The following is a 20,517-nucleotide window of genomic DNA, read 5'->3' on the forward strand; positions in this document are numbered from 1 at the left end:
CAAGTTCGAAATGAAGTTGCGAAAGAGAACTGGCATGGTTTGAACATGTAAAACTAGAGCTAACAATTCAAACGTAGGAAGTCGAAACCATGTATCAACTACCGAAAGAAGAACTTGAGCTAGAGCGCAAAATGAAGAGAACAGAATTAGAAAATGATTTTGTTGAGGGAAACTCAGAAACACAGAAAATTAGGAGAGACAAAATGGGTATGGTCTTTAGATTTTGAATTGATATAGAGCTTCATAGCTTAAAACCTTCATAAAATTTAATACATTTGTTTTCTTTGTTGGATTTTTCGAAAACAGCTTGCAGACAAAATTTCAAACAAAAATTGGTATTTACCTCCTCATGCACTCATTCTCATGAAAAATGGAGAATTATCACTCTTGAGAAATGTCCTTTAGGTTTGTTGGGACAGCGACTCCGACAATTGTACAATAATGAGCATGATAACCGAATGAGTGGAATTAATTCGACGGAAGCAAGCTTTTTTGATAAAAACCCTTCTAGTTTTTGTCGCTGGGGAGGTTGGAGTGACGATCCTCGCATTTATTCTTTCTCTAGTGTGTAAATGAACAAACTCATCAGAAAAGACATAAACCATACATTTAAATCAATGCTTCTTAATAATCTGGTCCTGGTAAATGTTAATTGTAGACGTTAATTAGAACTTGCTCATTACCATATTTGATCAGTTTTTCTATGTTTTTATTTAGGATGGAGATTGACCAAAAATTTGTTCTAACGCTTTTAGCTGAAATTATCGGCTAGTGATAAGCAACTTTGTGAACAAAAAAACTAAGAGAGAAGAGAGCTTAAAGAAGAAACAATTGTCTTTTTCTTAATAGAAAGTTCAAACGACCCGGAGCTACCAAAAATTTTATTTCATCAATGAATCAGACAAATTTCGTTCTGTATTTTGGCGCTGACCATTGTTTTCTACATGTTACATTATAATGTCGACAATAAACAGAATCTCCGCGATTTACTTTTTGAAGTTTAACCATGCTTCCTGGTTAAATTTCAGATGACAAAGAAAATGATCATAACTTTTTTAGAGTTTAGCCATGTTTCATACTTTGTTTTCACTGTAACATTTTGTAATCATGAAACAGTTCATTTTATTTCGTTTGAACGGAATCCTATGCAGGTCGCAGAAGTTTCTCGGCAAATGCTCATATTTTGTTTTTTATGCTTTTTCATCTGCCTCGGGGTTTCTGAGTTTTTTTTCATATTTTTGTCTGAGATCATGTTCCTTGCTAATCGACTCTCCTAGTTCAAATATGACCCTGGGTGAAGCCCTCGTTGGCGTCAAAAAAGAAATACAAAACGTACATGTTGAAAACTTTAGAATAGACTGAACTCTTGCAATGGAGATTATTTGCTCAATTGAATACGGATTAATTTCTTCCAGCACACATGATAAAAATCACTTCTATAAAGCATGACCACTAAACTTGCTGTGAGATTAGCCGGACTTTTTTTCCCCATTTTTTTTCTTATTCATTTTTTGATCGACAAGCGGTGGGAGCGCAAAGGAAATAGATCTAAAGCATAAGTCACAAAACGCCGTTGAAATGTTACTAAGCCATCGAAAGAAAATTTTTGATTCAGATGAAGAGATATGAAACCGTTTTCCAACTGAAAGAGACCATTTTTCTGAAGAGCATTTTTTGTCATCGAATTGTAGAAGTGAATTATTATAAACAGTTTGATTTTATTCAGAGAAAAATTGTGACGTTGCAATTCTGCCATTAATAACCAGCGGCACAATCAACTTGATTAACATATACGACCATAGCACTTTATGCTTTATCAAATGTACTATTATTAAAGATACAGTAAAAAAATTAATGCAAATTTCGAGATGCTTATTGTCTGTTAAACTGTCTGTATTATAATCAACTGCAATTATTGATTGGAACAAAAATGTCTCTGAATACGAACAAAGAAGGTAATTATTATTCTCTATTACAGAAACAAAAATCAACCACGAGAAAAAACAATGAAGGATACTGTTTAGGTGACTACATATCAAGCGTGGACCCCTATTCCACATCCAACAGCGAGTTGCAACCACAACCAGCTGAACCAACTGAGAAAACATCATTAATTAGAAGTGGAAAAATTGTGATATCTTTATGGCATTTAATTCTTCTAATTACAATACAACTGGCCAGTTTGGTTGCTCTTTTGGTATCGACTGTTATTATTGGAGTTATGATGAGCAACATGAAATCTGATCACGTTGAAAGTGAGAACAGAACTGGGAAACTTGAACAAAATATGGATCAACTTGAGAATGATTTTCACGAAAGTTTATCAGAACAAACTCTCAACATAGTGAGTTGATATAACAGAGCTAAAAAACTTTAGATCAGTAGGTAAAATGTTGTATTTCACGAGTTCCAGTGCAATCCAGTTCCGTCTTAAGAAAGTACAGCACCAGTTAAAAACTTCTAACAACAATCTGTTTGATCTCTTTTGCTACAAAACTTCACCGAATGCGAATAATCAATTTTCTCTCGAGATTTTTGGGTTATAGATTTTTTTTGGCTAAGGTAATGGGTGTTCTGGATAAAAAATAAACAGAGCAAATTTTTTGTTTCTTTTCATATAATTTTTTCCAATAATTTTCAACCATTGGCAGTTTTCTCTATTTAAGTCTTATGCTAGTGTTGAAATGCTTTGATAATTGAAGATTAATGTCTCAGTGGTAGCATTTCTAGAGCAAATTCCTGGCTGAAACAATCATTTAGAACCAACTATTGAAAAAGAATCAATTTGATTTTATAAAGTACATCAAAAATTATATGGGCAATTAAGAAACAGGAATCAATCTGAACATTACGCGCCAAATGTCTGAGAAGGCATTTTTGTAGCAGTGGAATTGAGTGACTCTTGGGTGACCATTAAAAATTTGCTTAACTGCTATTCACAGTGAAAATTGGTTATTCAAATCGTGGACATATAAGACATAAATTGTGGAAAAAGGATGAATGTCACAATTATTTATGGATTACCGTAACCAATTGCCCCAATTGGCACAACTGGTGTCAAGACAATTTACCCAATTCCATTTTACCCACCCTGCCATTTTACCCAATGCCATTTTACCCAATGCCATTTTACCCAATGCCAACTTACACAATTTACCCCATTGCTAAATTAACCAGAACGATTATTTAGCCGACTAGAAAACAAATGGCCCGTGGGACTTGATATGAAACTATCACAACCGAACATGGAATTAGCGGACCATATAATTAAATGGCCTGTGGGACTTGATATGAAACTATCATAACCGAACATGGGATTATATTGTCCACAAACATTTTAAACCATCCTTGTAATAGCGACTGCTAATGGTGATTGCAATCGGATAATTGAACAAAAAGATCAAAGAGCATTGGGTAAGTTGGTATTGGGTAAAATGGCATTGGGTAAAATGGCATTGGGTAAAATGGCAGGTTGGGTAAAATGGAATTGGGTAAAATGGCATTGGGTAAAATGAAATTGGGTAAATTGTCATGTAACCGGCACAACTATTTGGCAAGTTTTTGGCAACCAATTCAAAGAGCTAATTTTCGTGTGAATACTGATCAGAGTAATTGAATCACTGCCTATTGTCTTCATTTTTCATAATTAGTAAGGATAGGAACATTTCTGAAAATAATCACAATTTAGACTTTTTGTCATGTCGATAAAATTCAGAATACCTTAGTTATTAGTTACTGCAGCCAAGCACGAAGGAGATGCGTGGAAAAACGTTATTTATGTCGTGAAAAAGAGTGACAAATCATTGTCACTATACTTCACGTCAGCCCCAAAAACACGCATTGTGAAAAAAATGTAACAGATATAACCAAATTGAATCAAATATGAATTGAATTCGCTCAATGTCACCTATTTCCACAGTCACTCATAACCTTGATTTTAAAACAGGGTTCGGAAAAATAGTGAAAAAAAGATTACTTTAAAACAAGAAAGCTGACATTTGCAACGTAATGTTATGTTGTTTTTGTTCTGGTAGCTAGAGCATCATCAATATTCGGGAAATGATCCACATTGGTAAAATTTTGTAAATGTTATTAATACTCATTATTAACAATATATTACAAAAAAGTCATGATTTTGCTTAGAACGAAATGGATTTGAAATTCATCTAGGTTGTTATCATACTTATTGGTTCTCTTCTAGGTCTTTACATAATTGAAGTATTAAATTAAATCAATTTGATTTCTCAAGCAAATCGAGATAATAGGTGACAAAAAACGCGTATTGAGTTCAGCTGAGTTATAAATAACGTTTAATTATGCTTGCGTGTGCTTTTACAACGCGGATTGGTAAATTATCTCTCGCGAATTGATTAATAGTTATCTAATATAATATCACCTCTATAATGATATCTCTTCCACTTTCAAATGAAAGCATTTTTTTCTGAGCAGCAACATAATACAAAACAACAAAAATTATCAACACTCTCGTCCAAAAAACGGCTTGAAAAGACAAATTTACGAAGGAATGTTATCGCTTTCTCGTGAAAAAACTTAATTTCCTGAAGATTTTTTTAAACGGTGCCTCGACGGGGGTTTAATATATTGGAGAACAGCTGATAGGAATTAAATAATTCACATTCAGTTGCTGTAAATAATGAGTTTAATTTAAAGTATTCTCGACAAAATTTGTTCACGCAAAGGTAGTTGATATCTTAACGTGTCACTTTAAGTATAAATTTAATTTATAATTTTTACTCTGGTCAAGATTCTGTTTGCAGTTGAGCGTTCTGAGCAACAGAGTCGATGAGCTGGATTTAAGATTGAAGGAACTCAATTACACCTGCGCTAATGAATATTCGACCAGAATGATAGATGTAGAATCCGGTATGTCTCAATTGAATGCTTCTGTGATAAATTTTACTAATCAGTTCAACGTAATTGAAAACGACGTATATGACAACACTGGAGCACTCAGTACACTGCAACTGAAAGTAAAGAGAGCAGAAGATGATATTACCAGTTTACAAATTAACATTTATGTTATTGAAGATCATATTGGTCTCAAATAAGCGTCAATTGTCAGGATATATTTACGTCAAAACACTCGTTTATCGACCATGCAAAAAATGTTTATTCATACCAATCCCCATCCTTCTTATAATTTCCCCAAACCTCATGTGAAGTCCAAAACCAACTCATCTCGTTTTAAATTGCTCGTTTTTTACAATGAAATTGGTTATTTAGAGTAAAACCTCATTAAGTGTAAATTCAACGACCTTTGAATTTGTAACAAATGATTTGTAATGCCCTTACAACTAAATTGGCCTTGTTTTCCTTTTACAAAATTACCTCAAACGTTTCAATTGAATTTTATAAAACCATCTCTTAACTACTTGAAACCATCTGGAAATCGTGGTTATAACTTTCATTCAGCTGCCTAGCTGGTGCTACACAAGTCTATTTTTTCCAGGGCTTCAAATTTAAATTTCATTTGAACATATTTATTTGTTTTCTGTTAGAATTTCGATCAAATTCTATTCTCAAACTTAGTTAGAATTAGAAGAAAGAAAGTTTAACTCACCAGATTATTAAGACAAGGGCATATTGAATCACGTCACAAAATTCATGGTCAATAAATGGTTATAAAAATCAATTTGAGGTTCAAACTGATGAATATAGATAACTATATTTAGAGTGAATTTGTTTGATGTAAAAAGTTTGCAGCATGTCTTGAGTATGATGCCACCGGAAATGTGAATGAAATCTTAGAAATATGTAAATCCATATTATCTATGATATTCCTTGCGACTGAATTCAATGAAATTAGCAGAAGCGAACCATATTGGGTAACAGTTGTCAACCGCTCTATAGATCTTGGTCCTAGGATTAGTTTCGTATCTTGACTTTCTCGAACTGATAATGGATGTATGTACAGCTGATTTTTTAGGCTTTATTTATTTAATGAGGCTTTAACAACTATTGAGTTTTTTTTACTGCATTTTCGACAAAGATAGTTGTGCAAATTAGCTCATATCTTAATGTGTTACCTATAATTCTCTGATCTATTCTGTTTTGGCCCCCCGTGCTTTGTATGACCCCCAGTTACAAATTTTATGGTGTTATATAGCACGTTACTATGTAAGAGTAAGTAAGTGCGCCTGTGGGTAAAAAAACTTCTGCTCACTAAGCTGGGGGTGGGGGCGAACATGAATAGATCCTAATTTTCATTGAAACTAACTTTTTGTTTGCAGTTGAGGTTTTCAAGCAAATAACTTTCTCTTTGCAGTTGATTGTTTTTGTTTGAGTTGATGAGCTGAAATTAAAACTTAAGGAAATCAATTAAACACTTGCTAATTAATATACGATCAGCATGATAGAATTTTAATCCGATATGTCTAAATTGAATATTTCTGTGATCAAGTTCACCAATCAGCTCAACGTTCTTGAGGACGACGTTAATCAAAACGTTGGGGCTCTTGTTACACTGCAACTGAAAGTAAAGAGTTTGATATTCAGAGTGTACAGTCTAACATAGATTTTATTGAAGATCATATTGGTCACAAATAAGAGTCAATTGTCAGGATATATTTACGTCGAAGCACTCATTTGTCGACTGAGCAAAAAATGTTTATTCATACCAATCCGCATCCTTCTTATAATTTTCCCAAAATCTCATGTGAAATCAAAACCAACTTATCTCATTTTAAATTGCTCGTTTTTGTTACAGTGAATTTGATTATATAGAGTAAAATCTTACTTAGTGTAAACTAAATGACCTTTAATATGTAATAAATGATTTAAATTGCCATTACAACTAAAATGGCCTGATTTTCCTTTAACAAAGTTATTCCAAACGTTTCATTTGAACTTCAAAAATTGATCTCTTAACGACTTGAAACCATCTAAAAATCTTGGTTATAATTATCATTCAGCTGCCTAGCTGGTGCTACACAAGTCTTTTTTTTCCAGGGCTTCGAAATTAGTTTTCATTTCAACAAGTTTTTTTGATTACTGTTAGATTTTCGATCAAACTATAGTCTGTTAGAATTATACGAGAGAAAGTTTACCTTACCAGATTAATACGACAAGGGCATTGTGAATCAAGTAACAAAATTTATATAATTTACTGGTCAAAAAATGGTGCTAAGAATTATTTTGCGGTTCAAACTGATGAATATAGAGAACTATTTTTGGAATGAGTTTATTTGTTGTGAAATATTGGCAGCATGTGTTGAATGATTATGATGCCACCAAAAAAGAGAATGAAATCTTAGGAAAATGTAAATCCATTTTATCTATGGTATCCCTTGCAAATGAACTCAATGAAATTTTCAGAAGAGAACCATTTTGGGTGACAGTTGAGAACAGCACTATAGATCTTGTTCTAAGATTAATTTCGTATCTTGACTTTCTCGAACTGATAATGGGTGTATATACAGCTGATTTTTGTGTCTTTAATTACTTAATGAGGCTTTAACAAGTAGATGTCATGCATTAGAAGGTTGTATGATAATATCCGAGGTTTTGGGCAGTGTCATTAAATGTTTCATGCGTTGGAGGTTTTTGGCACAGACGTTAGATTTTTAATGGACAAGAAGTTGCTTACAAACAAAAATTCTTGGCTTGAACATTGCAAGTTTCATGAAATAGATGTTCCATGCTAGCTTAAGAGGTTTTTTGCACAGTCATCAGAATTTTCATGCTTTGAAGGATGTATGAAAACCTTAGAGGATCTTGTTGCAGACACTAGAGGCATCACGGTTACGTCAGAGGATGTTGTTTGGATACATCAGAGGATGTATCCAAACAATAAAAGTTTTGAGCGGAGACATTGGAGGTTTATGCTTTCTAGGTTATAAGCAAACATAAGTTTTCTGCACAGTCGTTAGAGATTTCATACATGAGAGGCTATACGCAAATATTAGAGGATGCCGCCAGAGACTTTAGAAGTTTCATGTGTTAGTGTTTTTATGCAAACATTTTTGGTTCAAGGGACAGACATCAGTTGTTTGCTGTATTATAAGTTTTTTGAAGTCATTGAGGGTTTTTGGCACGGAAATTAGAGATTGGATAGAAAAATTTAAAGTTTGTTGGCACAAATTTTAATTGTTTCATTATTTAGAGATTGCATGCAACCATTTGAGACAGAAATCAGAGTTTCCATGCAAGGGAGGTTGAATGCAAGTGCTCGAGATTCTTGGCTCACGCAATAGAAGATTAATGCATTAGAGGCTGTCTGCCACCGTTAGAAGTTCTTGGCATTGATTTGAACAGTTTCGTGCGTTATTGTTTGTATGCTAACATTGGAATTTTGTGGCGCGTATGTTCACAGTTTTAGGAACTAGAGTGTATCGAAAAACTAGAGGTTCTTGACAAGTATATGAGAGGTTTCATGTATAAGAGTTTTTATGCAAACGTTTGACGTTTTTTCACATTCATTGGAGTTTTCGTGCATTAGAGAATGTTCCCAAAGTTCAGAAGTTTTTGGCAGAAGCATTAATTGTTTCATGCTTTGGAGGTTAACTGTACAGTACTGATTAATAAATCAGTACAGATTAATGGAAACATCATGAGATGTTTCATGCGTTTTAGGTCGTATGGAACCTCTAGAGGTTCTTGGCACACATAATAGAGACTTCATGCACTAGAGTTTTTATTCAAACGTAAGAAGCTCTTGACATAAGAGGTTTCGTGGATCAGAAGTTACATGCAAAAGTTTTTGGAACGTAGCAAATCTTTGAAGATCTAAAACGTATAGAATATTTGTTGAAATACTTTGCTGATTTTTTTACTTAGAATCATTTGCTCCACATTGTTTTTTCTTCTATAATTAAGATTTTGGATTTCATTATTTCCGTCTATTTGATCAGACTAGATAAGCATTAACTCCTTCAGCTTGAAAAATGAAAATTGTATAACTGCTTTTGTCAATTATAAAAGCTAATATTTGATTTCCGCGGATCTTCTCGTGAAAACTAGAACACGTCTCATGCGCCAGCAATAAAACTTTCTTCTTAACATCTTCTACTTAAAAACTATAACAGCAATCTGGCTGGGTGCCTTGAATAATGATACCAAAAAGATCTAAGCGTCGGTATCGAGTGGTAAAATGGAATAGGTTAATCGGTCCAATTGTACATCTTGAACGTGATCAAAGATGAAACTGAATAAACAAGTGTTTTTTAAATCAAATAATTCATTATAAAGATAGGAGAAGTTTCCGCTCAAGTACACTGCTCAAAAAGACACAAAACAGCGTTCAAATTGACTTATTCAGTATGCATATTTTGATGTTGTTGGCGCTTTTTTCAGCTGTAAGTGCTACCTGAATTGCATTTTTTCATACGTAATTTCATTTTTATTTAAAATTACCCCTAATCCTACATATTTTTGGATGGTATTTTTGGGGAGTAAAATCTAACTATTCCCTCATTACTCAACATTACCCCTTATGTTTCAACGTTTTAACCTGCTGAAATTACCCTCTGCTCTTACATCTTTTTAAGGATAAATTTTGAGAGTGAAATCTAAAAGTTCCCCTCATTACTGCCTCCCCACCCTCAGCACCCGCCATTACCCCTAATTATACAGCATTTTACCCCCTATAATTAGCACCTAATTTTACCATCTTTTTGGGGCTGGCTTAGTTTTTGGCTGGAGAAAAACCTAAAATTTCACCTTATTACCCCCCTTATCATACATTGTTTTTCTCCCTGAAATTACCCCTGATCCTACATCTCTTTGAATGGTAATTTTGGGCAGTAAAGCCCAACAATTCCCCCGCAACCCCCCCATTACCGGCCATTACCTCCTAATATTACATTGTTTTACCCCCTTAAATTACCCCTGTGATTTTTGGGTGGGCCAAATCTAAAAATTCCCCTCATTACTTCCCTATTCTTACATCGTTATACCCCCCATACAGAACAACCCCCGTACTCATGCACCACGAGTGTGGGGGCTAATCAAGGGGGATAATTTCGGCACGGGACCAGAAATAGAGACATTTGGTTGTTGAAGAATGTTTGATCTTCATTGCCCATTTCTAGGTAAAGTTTGAAAGACGCCATAGTTTTTTTTCTTTCTTACCTATTAATTGATCAAAGATTGAATCTGAAACTGGTTTTCCGTTCTTTTTTAAAAAATACCACAGAACAGCCAGAGCAACTTCGTTTCGGTATTATTAGGGACCTGAAAACGGTCCGTTTTGAATTTTAATCCCTATTCTTTGATCGTTCTCAGAATTTATCTACAATTTCTATGCTACAGTTCGAGTAGTACTTACAGTTGTCTGCTTTCTATACTGCGAAGGTTTTTTGTGCGTCTTTTTAAATTAACTTCCGTAGAAGTTAATTCATTAAAACTTCCGTAATTCATAAATTAACTTCCGTAGAAAATTCTGTTTGTAAATGCTTTCATTAATATAAACAATTACAAAATAGCCTTCACATCATGAGCCTATCATGCTCAAACTTGTTCAGGTACTTTGGTTTTTTGAGAGCCCATTCAACCCCTCTTTTTTGTAACTGTTTTTAAGACATTAAAACATATTTCTCCTAGCTAATTTTGAGATAATTAAATGTAAATCGGTTGAACAGCTTTAATAAATAAGCTGCTTATCAACCTAATTGCATGACAAAATCAGATTACAATTTTGAAAAAAAAATTGTTAGATTTTCATATCTCATTTTTCAAGATAAACTTGTGATTTTTACCAGGGAATTGATCAGAAATATAATCTTGAACAACAGATTTATGATTATACACTAAAAGAAAGAATTATAATATTTAAAAAAATTGGCGAAAAAAACTATTTTTTTATAGGTTTCAAACTTTGGCATCTGTGCAGAAAACTGTAATTGTGATTGCTCATGCGTGAACAACAAGGCAGAAACAATGTTCGATGACACCTACAATTGCAGCTGTGCCTGTGACTGTGAGGGCGAAACAGTGACAACCTCCACCAAAATGAAACCAATAACAGTCAACATCTTCCAAAAATACTTGAATGTTGGCTATTGTGTGGGGGGTGAAATTTGTATCCGGAGTGTCAACTTTTATAACGGAGAGTTTGACTGTAAATGTGCTCCTGGAATATCCCAAACATGCTGGTTTTCCGGAACCCCTGGAGAAGACGCCAAATGTACTGGAAACATTGATCAATTGACATACGGGTGGATACTTACCCAGCCGGAAATTTATTAATGGAATAACCTTCTTCAAAATTTAAAATTTTTCCTAGCAGCGGAGGAAACATACAATTAATGACTCTGAACAGATAAAAAACTAATGCACAAAGAAAGAAAATTGTCAACTAACTTATTGTTAAGAGTTGTATTTTCGTAAAGCTGCAATGGTGGAGGGATATGTGGTAAGCGTCATTGAAGAAGAAAATACAACTTTTTATTGGTAATACAATCAAAGAGGCCCAGGTGGAAATTGCAGACCAAATAGCAATAGGTTCAGGCTAATATCGCACACAAGGGGGGGGGGGGGGGGGCGTCGTACGTTCAAAATTACAGGGTCCGGAAACACTATTGAATACATGAAATTCAGGGGACATGGAGCGCACAATGTCCATACATAATCAATTATGAACGCACAAAGATCTGAACATGGTGACTCTCGAACGACCCAAAATTTTTAAATTGAGATAAAAATGGCATAAAGTGTTAAGGTCGGGGTTGATTAGCACTCTTACCCAACTATCAACAAGCTGATTAGTGCTCACTCAACTGAAAGCTTTATACGTCGAAAAACGTAACTCATTCGAGTTCAGAAGTTGTAAAACACGCAGAAAAAAATGTACCCAAAATTACGCCTTCTTCTGGACAATTTTACTTCTAGAATTGTAGAACATATCTGAAATTTTAAAAATCACCTTTGCAATAAATTGCGATCACCATTACTCAATAAATTGCATCATTTTCAACAAATATGTTCATCAGACGCTAGTATAGGTAGGAACAACTAAGATCCTATTACGATCATCGCCGTACGATTTCTGTACTTAAAAAAACATTTTGAAAATGTTATGTGCAACATATATGCAAAAAATATGAGATAGGTCTTGACATGAAAACACAAAAGTCTGGAAATGCACCCTTTTGAGAGCACAAAGAACACACAAAGAACTTTGAACGCACAAGTCTAGACAGAGAGGTTTTTCGTCAGAGTGTTCTGCTCATAAGCGTGTTCCGACCATAAAAACAGATGGTTAAATCAAAGGCATTCTTTTGAAAAAAACCTCCTCTATTTGTTTTCAAAATTCTCATAAATTTGGATTGAGTAATGTTTACCTCATCAACTAGAAACACTTTTCAGAAAAAAATGCAAACTTTAATTTATTGTCCGCAACGGATCAAAAAGAATTTCAATTTAAAATGACAAAAGTTTTTATTTCCATTATAGGAAAATATATATAAGAAATATTTAACGTAAAGTAAACTTTCAAATTTGTTCTTTCTTATTCAAATACGCTAGCTCAGAACCATATGTTGCTTTTTCAACAAAAGGATGTAAACTGGTTCCGTATTTTGCATTTCCGACCAATGGCAACAAATTCTGATTATTTTCATCAATCTTTTAAGCTTCAATTGTGTGACTCATGGACAACTTGGCAATTATCTCTCAACAAAAACTAACTCAACTTCGGGTTTTTAGTTTTTTGTTGTATTAAATTTCTTCTATAAGTCTCATTTATTGTAGTGGCATCAGTTGTCTTCAGTTGAGGAGTTTTTTTTGTTAATATGTTAATATGACAGAGTTAAAGTGTGAGTCAGGTATTTTTTTTACAATCGCTTGAACTCACATGAACAACATAATGCCACCTGGTCCAATTGATTGATGAAAGAAAATCATATTCCAACCAAAATTTCGAATAAAAAAATCAAGTTTGCTTTGGTTGATCCAAATTTCTCATCATTCTCGCGACCTGGATGTTCTTCCTTTTTTAACGGAGAAGCTAACTGATAAAAGCCATCGTGCCACGGAGTTTTGATATGGTCATGAGAAATCAGGCCAATCAGATTGTTTTCTAATAACTTCCTCTGATTTGAGACCTATCATAACAACGGAGCTACATTTGAAATCAAATGTCAGATTGCAAAACCCAAAACTCTATGTTTAAAAGCTAATTCGAGATACAAGTTGTCAGTTTTACTAAAAAAACTTGCGTTATCACATAAAATTCAGCAATTGCTGATTTTATGAGTTCTCATTTAGCAGATAGATTAGTATTTTTGTTATTATTTGGGTTGAAACAATCTTTACCAATGAGAACCGACGTGAGGCAATGGCGACGTTTTAAGTCGTATTTAGATACTTCCCTCGCCTAACGAAATTGTTCTTTCTGGCCAAATTTCTATGGAATTTGCACTTCAGTTTTGGTTTTTTCGCTGGCCATTAGCTTAGCTTCAAAAAAATGGTTTCAGATCCTTTCGTATTTTTCATAGCTTTGCCGCCTTTTTCTCATCAAAAAATGACAGCAAACAATTGTTTCTTTTCAATTTTTGGTTGAAAATGTTGAATGGATTAAATTGTCTTGCATTTTTGAAGCACATCAGAATTATTTAACATAACTTTTTTTTTTCAATCAATTGAATGGTAGAATTGAGCTTGTTTGGCACCCTTGTATCTTGACTCACGGGTTGATACTTCAGCAGTCGGAATTTTTAGTATTGATAAAACTTTTCTCCATCCAAATATCAAAATCTTCATATCTGATGAATGAAGCGGGATTAAAAGAGAGAGATTATACATTAAATGGCTCTCGGCACATAAAAAAACCAACAGAAAAAGAAAGAAAATGATCAACGAAATTAATATTAGGACTTTTATTTTCCTAGAGTTTCAATGGTGTACGGATATGAGGTAAGCCTCATTAAAGAAGAGAATACAATATTTATTGGTAATACAACAAAAGAAAAGCCCGGCTGAATTTGCTGACCAAATATCGATACTTAGGTTCAGGCCAATAGAGCGCACCAAGAAAGGGAGCGCCAAATATATGGAATCACACGGTCTGGAAAGACGATTAAAATCACGCTGGACATAAGCAACATGGAACGCGCGAAGTCCAGACATACGCAACTGCAACCGCACGAAAATGGTGACTCTCGAGCGAGCTAAAATTTTTCAAGTTGAATTGAAAATGGCATAAGTCAGGCTTGGTTAGCACTTTAACCAACTATTGCCTCACTGATTAGTGTTCACCCAACTGAAAGCTTTATTCCTGGAAAAAAAACTCAGTTCTTTTTTATTTCTGAAGTACCAAAACATTAAACGCAAAAAAATTTAACCAATATTTTGCCTTCTTTTGGACAATTTTACTTCTATTTGTAGAACATTGCTGAAGATTCAAAATTCACCTTTCAGTAACTCAATGACTGACATCATTTTCAACAATTATGTTCATCAGATGTTTTTTATTAATAATATAAGTACCCACAACTACGGTCCTATCACAACCATTGCCCTATGATCTCTCTACATGATATAAATTTTTAGCATACCGTGTACAACTTGTACACACAAATGAACACAACGCCTAGCAAATGTATTCAGCATTTGAATAGCTAGTTATTGAAAAAAATCACTTACGACCAATTGCACAATAATTTTCATCAATCTTTTAAGCTTCACTTATGCGAATTCAAAGACGACTTGATTTTTATCTCTCATCAAAAAGTGCTTTTTACCCAGTCTCAATTTTTTGTCATGGATCTCTGTATCTTCAGTTGAGAAGTTCGTTTATTGATAGAATCGATGTGCCGAGTCAGGTATTTTTTTTATTTATCGCTTGTTTTCGCAAGAAAAACATAATACCACCCGGTTCAATCGATTGATAAGTAAAGGAAAATCATATTCAAAACAATATCGAAGAAAATCAAATATCAGTTTTTTTTAATTGATCCAAGTTTTCTCACCATTCTCACCTATTATTAAAATTGCTCATTTGTCGCCATTTTCCATAAAATAAATCCATTTTAACATATATTAAGATTTTTTTATGTGGCATAGTAGAGGTAAAATAGACTAAATGGTCCTTATTTGGTATGCGTGCTGTCTCGTAATGTAATACAAGAACTAATACGAAAAATATCTTCACTTTAAGCAAAAAATTTTGTTGCGCCTTTTTTTCGTCTCTTGAACGGTAGAGGATGGCGCGTCAAGTCTTGTATTCATTTCCGAGAACCAATAATTCGTTTCAATTACTGCTTATTTTAGTAATCATCGTCGTCTTTTTTGTGATAGTTCACGAAATATATGAAAACTAGAATGCGTGCGCTCGAAAGGGTCTGTAACAGGACGATTTCGGGCGCACACCTCGACCTGGGCGGATCTCTAGTTTACAAATATCGGATTCCTAGATTAATTTTAGTTAAGACATTATCAGGTCATTTTCTAATCATGTGATTGATTTCAATGGTTACTTAATAAGCATATTCTACGAAACTGCATAAAAGACCAAGACTAAGATCAGTTCAAATTTATGTTGATTAACAACAAACTGAATTTTGGAATAATTGCGCTAATAGACTGAAAATTACCAAACTGAGCTTTTGAAGCGAATTTTGTACGCAAAATTTAGCTCTTCACCGCCGAAATACATAGCATTTTTGTGGCTTTTCAGTAATTGTTAAGTGACTCTGCTTGAAGTCACTGAGAACTTCTGGCATTTATCGAGAACCGCGAAGTGGTTCGAGACATTAAGTCAGAATTTCGAAGTGACTTCTGCAGAGTCACTTAACCATGCTAGAAACACGAAACGCGCACGTTTTAAAATGACGAAAGCCAACGACATTCAACTTCTGGCTAAGTAGCAACTTCTGGCATTTTAACTTCTGGCACTGCAGACTTTCGGCATTTTAAAATGTGCATTTTAAAATTGTTTTAAGTGCATTTTTAAACTAGTTTATTTTCTAACGTTGTTTCTCCTTTAAAATTTTTCTATTTAAAGTATTGACATAACTCAATTAAACACAAATAGACATTCAATGCATTAATTCTGGGTATTTGTTCACAATATATCTCTTGCACGCTTGGAAGAATGTGTTAAACTCATCGTGTTGAATCATGCCTTCCTTCAGAGCCTCAATCTCTTTCGAGGGGAGGGGTTTGAAGGGTTTCCCTGTAGACTGACCAATAACAATCAACTGTGCTCCCCATTCCAGGTAGTATGTCTTTACCAGTGCCTCTGCAATGCTGTTTGACATAACTGAAAATAACAAAGTTGATTGATTGTAAATATGTAAATAGGAAATATATAACATTTTTTGTTGATATGAATACATCTAAAGGAAAAACAATGAACTGATTGAGTCAAATAATTTATTATCCAGGATGAACCAAGTCCGCGGCGACCCAAGGTAGGCATTGGCCAGACGGACTTGAGTCGCGGTCGGGGGGGGGGGGGGGGTTGGGGTTGCAGACCAACCAGACCAAAAACTGTATTTACCAGAACAACCAGAGTTTAGTGATTGTTCGCCAGACAGAACAGACCACTTAAACCCACTTAAACATGTAGAAGCGTCCAATAAAAATTATAATTTTTCCTTAATTTAATTTTTGATTGAGATGTGAAATTTTTAGAAATTAAATTGGTGGAGAAGTGTAATCATCTAAATATAAGTTTTGCTTGCCATTGACCGGCTGTTATTCTGAAAAGCAGTCACTTCGATGAAAAATTATACATTTTGCTGAAAAGGCTCTTCTGGCTGACCTCTGGGCTTCGGATATGGGTATTGCCCAGACCAAAAAGACCCAAATATGGGCATTGAGCAGATTCAACAGACTGAAATGTGGGTCTGACCAGAGCGAACGGCCAAAGTCAGTATTGACCAGATTAAAAAGGCCATAATATTTGTATTGGCCAGACATAACAGACCAAAAATTTTGTATTGGCCAGACAGAAGTTGCGACCGCATTTTTTTCCAAACCAATGAGTTGGGTCGCACCGGACGGACATCCAGTCTGCGAACCACATCGGTCTCGCCAAAACATAACTTGGGTCGCGGACCATATCACGGATGATAACACAGGTTCTTGTAAGAATATAGTTAAAAAGCAGAACAAAAAAGATTTTTTTTGTCTGGATAAATTTTTCCACTTTTCCGTCTGATCTGCACATTACACCTATTCAGGGCTTATTTGCTATTTATACACGCACACATACACACCCATAAAAACACAAACTCAAACACACACATACATACTCATACACACGTGTACTTACACATACACACGCAATTATACGCACACAAACACACATACACACATACACTAAACACACACACACACACATACATATATATATATATATATATATGTATGTATATATATATATATATATATATATATATATACATATATATATATATATATATATATATATATATACGCACACAAACACACATATACTCACATACAAGTGCACACACGCACTCATACACGCACATACATGCATACAGGCACATACAAACATAAACAGACCCACACATTTATACACACATACACACATACACGTAGACACCCATACATACCAGCTTACATACAATTAGACACCTACAGTTATACAAACACACGCACACACATATACTCATACACACAATTACCCACATACAAACACACTTACACGCATATACACACATACACGCATGAAGACAGACTCATACACGTATATACACATACACTCATACAAGCAAGCTTACACACATACACACATACACATACACACACACTCATACACACAAGTACACAGATACCCAGAAATACACTTATACACACATACAACTATACATACAAACACACACAAACTCATACACACATGCACACATATGCACACATACACACTCATACACACATACACGCATACACACTCACTCATACAGATAAATTTACACACACACTAGCACATACACACACATACACACACAAATAGGTATACACACTCATACACACATACACACACAAACACACTCATACTCATACACACTTACACACACATACACATTCACACACTCATACGCACATACACACGCATACACACATACACACACACGCAAACAAACTCATAATCATACACACATACACACCACATACACACTCATACACACACGCACACATACATACTCATACAGGTAAACTTACACACATACACACGCATAGAGACATAGACAGATACACACACACTCATACACACACGTACAAACACATACACACACTACTTGAGGTCATTAAAATATTATAGAAAAAAGATTTAAACTTCTTTTATCTAATTAAATAAACCTAGCAACGGCTAGCGGCTAGGAAAGTGAACCGAGATGGTGGTTCTATTGTTCTTTTTTAATTACAGTTCGACTGAATGTACGCAAAATAAGTTGATTAAAATTTTCAAGAATTCACAATCAAGAGTTCCTTGCAAAAAATTTCAATTGAAGTCATATTTCTCATTTCTGGGCTCTTCATACTTTTTTATCCTAAAACAGTCAAATCCAGGAAATTTTTCTAATATCAACAGATATCACACAATATTAAGAACAGGTGTTTTGTTCTCAATTTTTAAAACCCAACACACACTTTTCCGAACAAATTGAGCATAATTGTTGTCATCAGTTGGTAAGGAGAAGGAAAAAACTAACAAAACAAAGTGTACGCATTTTCCATGGTGAAGTGTGGTGACATTAGAAGTGAATTCTTCCTTTATTTTGAACAACACACTTGAACTTAGCTTTTTGATGATCGATCTGTTAGTTATTTTGTAAGTTATTATGTTAGTTATCTCATTCATGCTCCAACGCTTAGAAATAAGAATACTTTGTTGGAAATTCGAAATGAGAATTGAAAAGTTGCGTAGCTCAAAAACTTAATTTAACTGTTCTAATGAACAGTGCTGAAAGTTTTTTGACATTTTATCAGATAAAGTCGCAAAAATGGCTCTCATAAACTCAAAAGTTTTTGTAGAGGAAAGTAAACGGGGATTAAAATTCGGCAAAAGCGGCCTAAAATTATTAAAGGTTGTTACGTAATGAAAGTTTTTTAGTTTTTCGATTCTAATAATTACTATCTTAAAAAAGATTGCATTATCTAATAACTCAATAAATTTTTTCAACCATAGCTTAAATTTGCAGTAATTTTTTTCAACAAAAAGTCAGCGTTTCTCATTTTTGAACTGTCTGGTATATATTTTTCAAAGTGTTTGTCTGAATTTTTGAAAATTGAAACGTCTAGTGGTATTCAATTTCCTATTTCATTACTATTTTCATTTTACATGTGCATTTTTCTTCATTTGCCTCCTATTTTCCAGAGCATATATTAAAAAAATACTCTTTCTTGAAGACAACAAAATAGCGTTTTGATTTGTGATGTGTTTACATTCAAAATTAACAATGTTTTGGTCTTGGTCTTGAAATCACGCCGCCTCCCCGGAAATGATTGTGTTCTGATACTCAACCGAATGCATGTTTTTTCCCCCATTTTGACAAGAAAAGTACTTTCATAAACAATCGGTTAAAATAACGGTTTACTCTGTCTAATAACCATAACAATTAATACATCTTTATTAGGGTCAGAATTATCAAATGCAGATATTTAAACTCCACCTGGGTGGTGGGGGGGGGGGGGGGGGTTGCTCGTGGGCTTTTCACTGACCTGAAAACTCCGTGTGAAGCGTGGAATAGCACACTTTTCTCCCCCATCTGTCTAGACAGCCTCTCACCCTCCTCACTCTCTTTTCCCTCTCTGTAGGAACTCTCGTACTCACTGTCAAATGCTATCTCCCCCTCCAACATTGCCAGGTCTTGGTGTACTATCGGGTATTTCTGGGTTCTCTAGTAGTAAGTTACCCAATTTAAATTTCTGGATCTGTTCTGTTCCCCTCCCCCCCCCCCCCGCCCCAGCTTAGTGAGCATAAATCTTTTATGACCCCAGGAGCACGTACTATTTTCTTACTTAGCAACGTGCTATATAACAACATCTAACTTGATACTGGGGGTCATAAAAAATACTGGGGGGCCGAAACAGAATAGATCCAAATTTCTAGACTCAAGCCAGCTCTGATCAGAACAATTTTGAATCCGGGCTAATTTTTTTTTTCATTCATTTCGGTTTTGTACTTTGCTTAATCAATACTAATCTGCTTCAAAGTGTTTTTTAAAACATTAGTACCCTGTTTTAATTTTTTGCAAAGATTTATATCTTGCAAAATTCTTGCGAGAATCTTGCAAGTTGTGAATCATCTTGCAAGGTTCGTGCAAGTTTTGAATCCGCTCATTACTAGGATAACTTTTGACCAGACTTTCGTGACAGCCATGGAACTTTTGATTGGCCGTACTTGCTTCTGATCAGACTAGAATTGTGTATTTTACACAAGTAGCTGAAAAGCGCGACTAAAACTTGGGATCTATTCTATTTCGTCCACCCGCACAAGATTAGTGGGCTTATATTTTTTACACCCCCTAGGTGTACCTGCTATTTTTTACATAGTAACGAACTATATAACAACATATAATTTGTAAC

At 34.5% G+C, this 20,517-nt stretch overlaps 2 protein-coding genes across 4 annotated transcripts; one reads left to right on the plus strand and one right to left on the minus strand.

Annotated features, from left to right (window-relative positions):
- The first annotated feature begins 1,804 nt into the window (after positions 1-1,804).
- LOC142356051 (uncharacterized) lies at positions 1,805-11,270 on the plus strand. Of its 3 annotated transcripts, XM_075408030.1 has the most exons (4): positions 1,805-1,955; positions 2,025-2,344; positions 4,779-4,884; positions 10,825-11,270. In XM_075408030.1, exons 1-4 carry the CDS (start codon positions 1,931-1,933, stop codon positions 10,857-10,859), a joined length of 486 nt encoding a protein of 161 aa, XP_075264145.1. In that variant the 5' UTR covers positions 1,805-1,930; the 3' UTR covers positions 10,860-11,270. The 3 variants fall into 3 exon arrangements, with proteins under 3 accessions (XP_075264145.1, XP_075264143.1, XP_075264144.1); XM_075408028.1 differs by lacking the exon at positions 4,779-4,884; XM_075408029.1 differs by lacking the exon at positions 10,825-11,270 and having other exon boundaries at positions 4,779-5,341.
- Positions 11,271-15,850: 4,580 nt separating this feature from the next.
- On the minus strand, positions 15,851-19,829 carry LOC142356049 (uncharacterized; the record flags this gene model as incomplete). Its single annotated transcript, XM_075408027.1, has 2 exons — positions 15,851-16,225; positions 19,658-19,829. Coding segments are annotated over 2 exons (402 nt in total), but the record flags the coding sequence as incomplete, so codon positions are not given.
- Between the last annotated feature and the right edge of the window lie 688 nt (positions 19,830-20,517).

This window comes from Convolutriloba macropyga, unplaced genomic scaffold (assembly GCF_964194025.1).
Source record: "Convolutriloba macropyga unplaced genomic scaffold, txConMacr16.3 SCAFFOLD_2336, whole genome shotgun sequence".
NCBI lineage: Eukaryota > Metazoa > Xenacoelomorpha > Acoela > Convolutidae > Convolutriloba > Convolutriloba macropyga.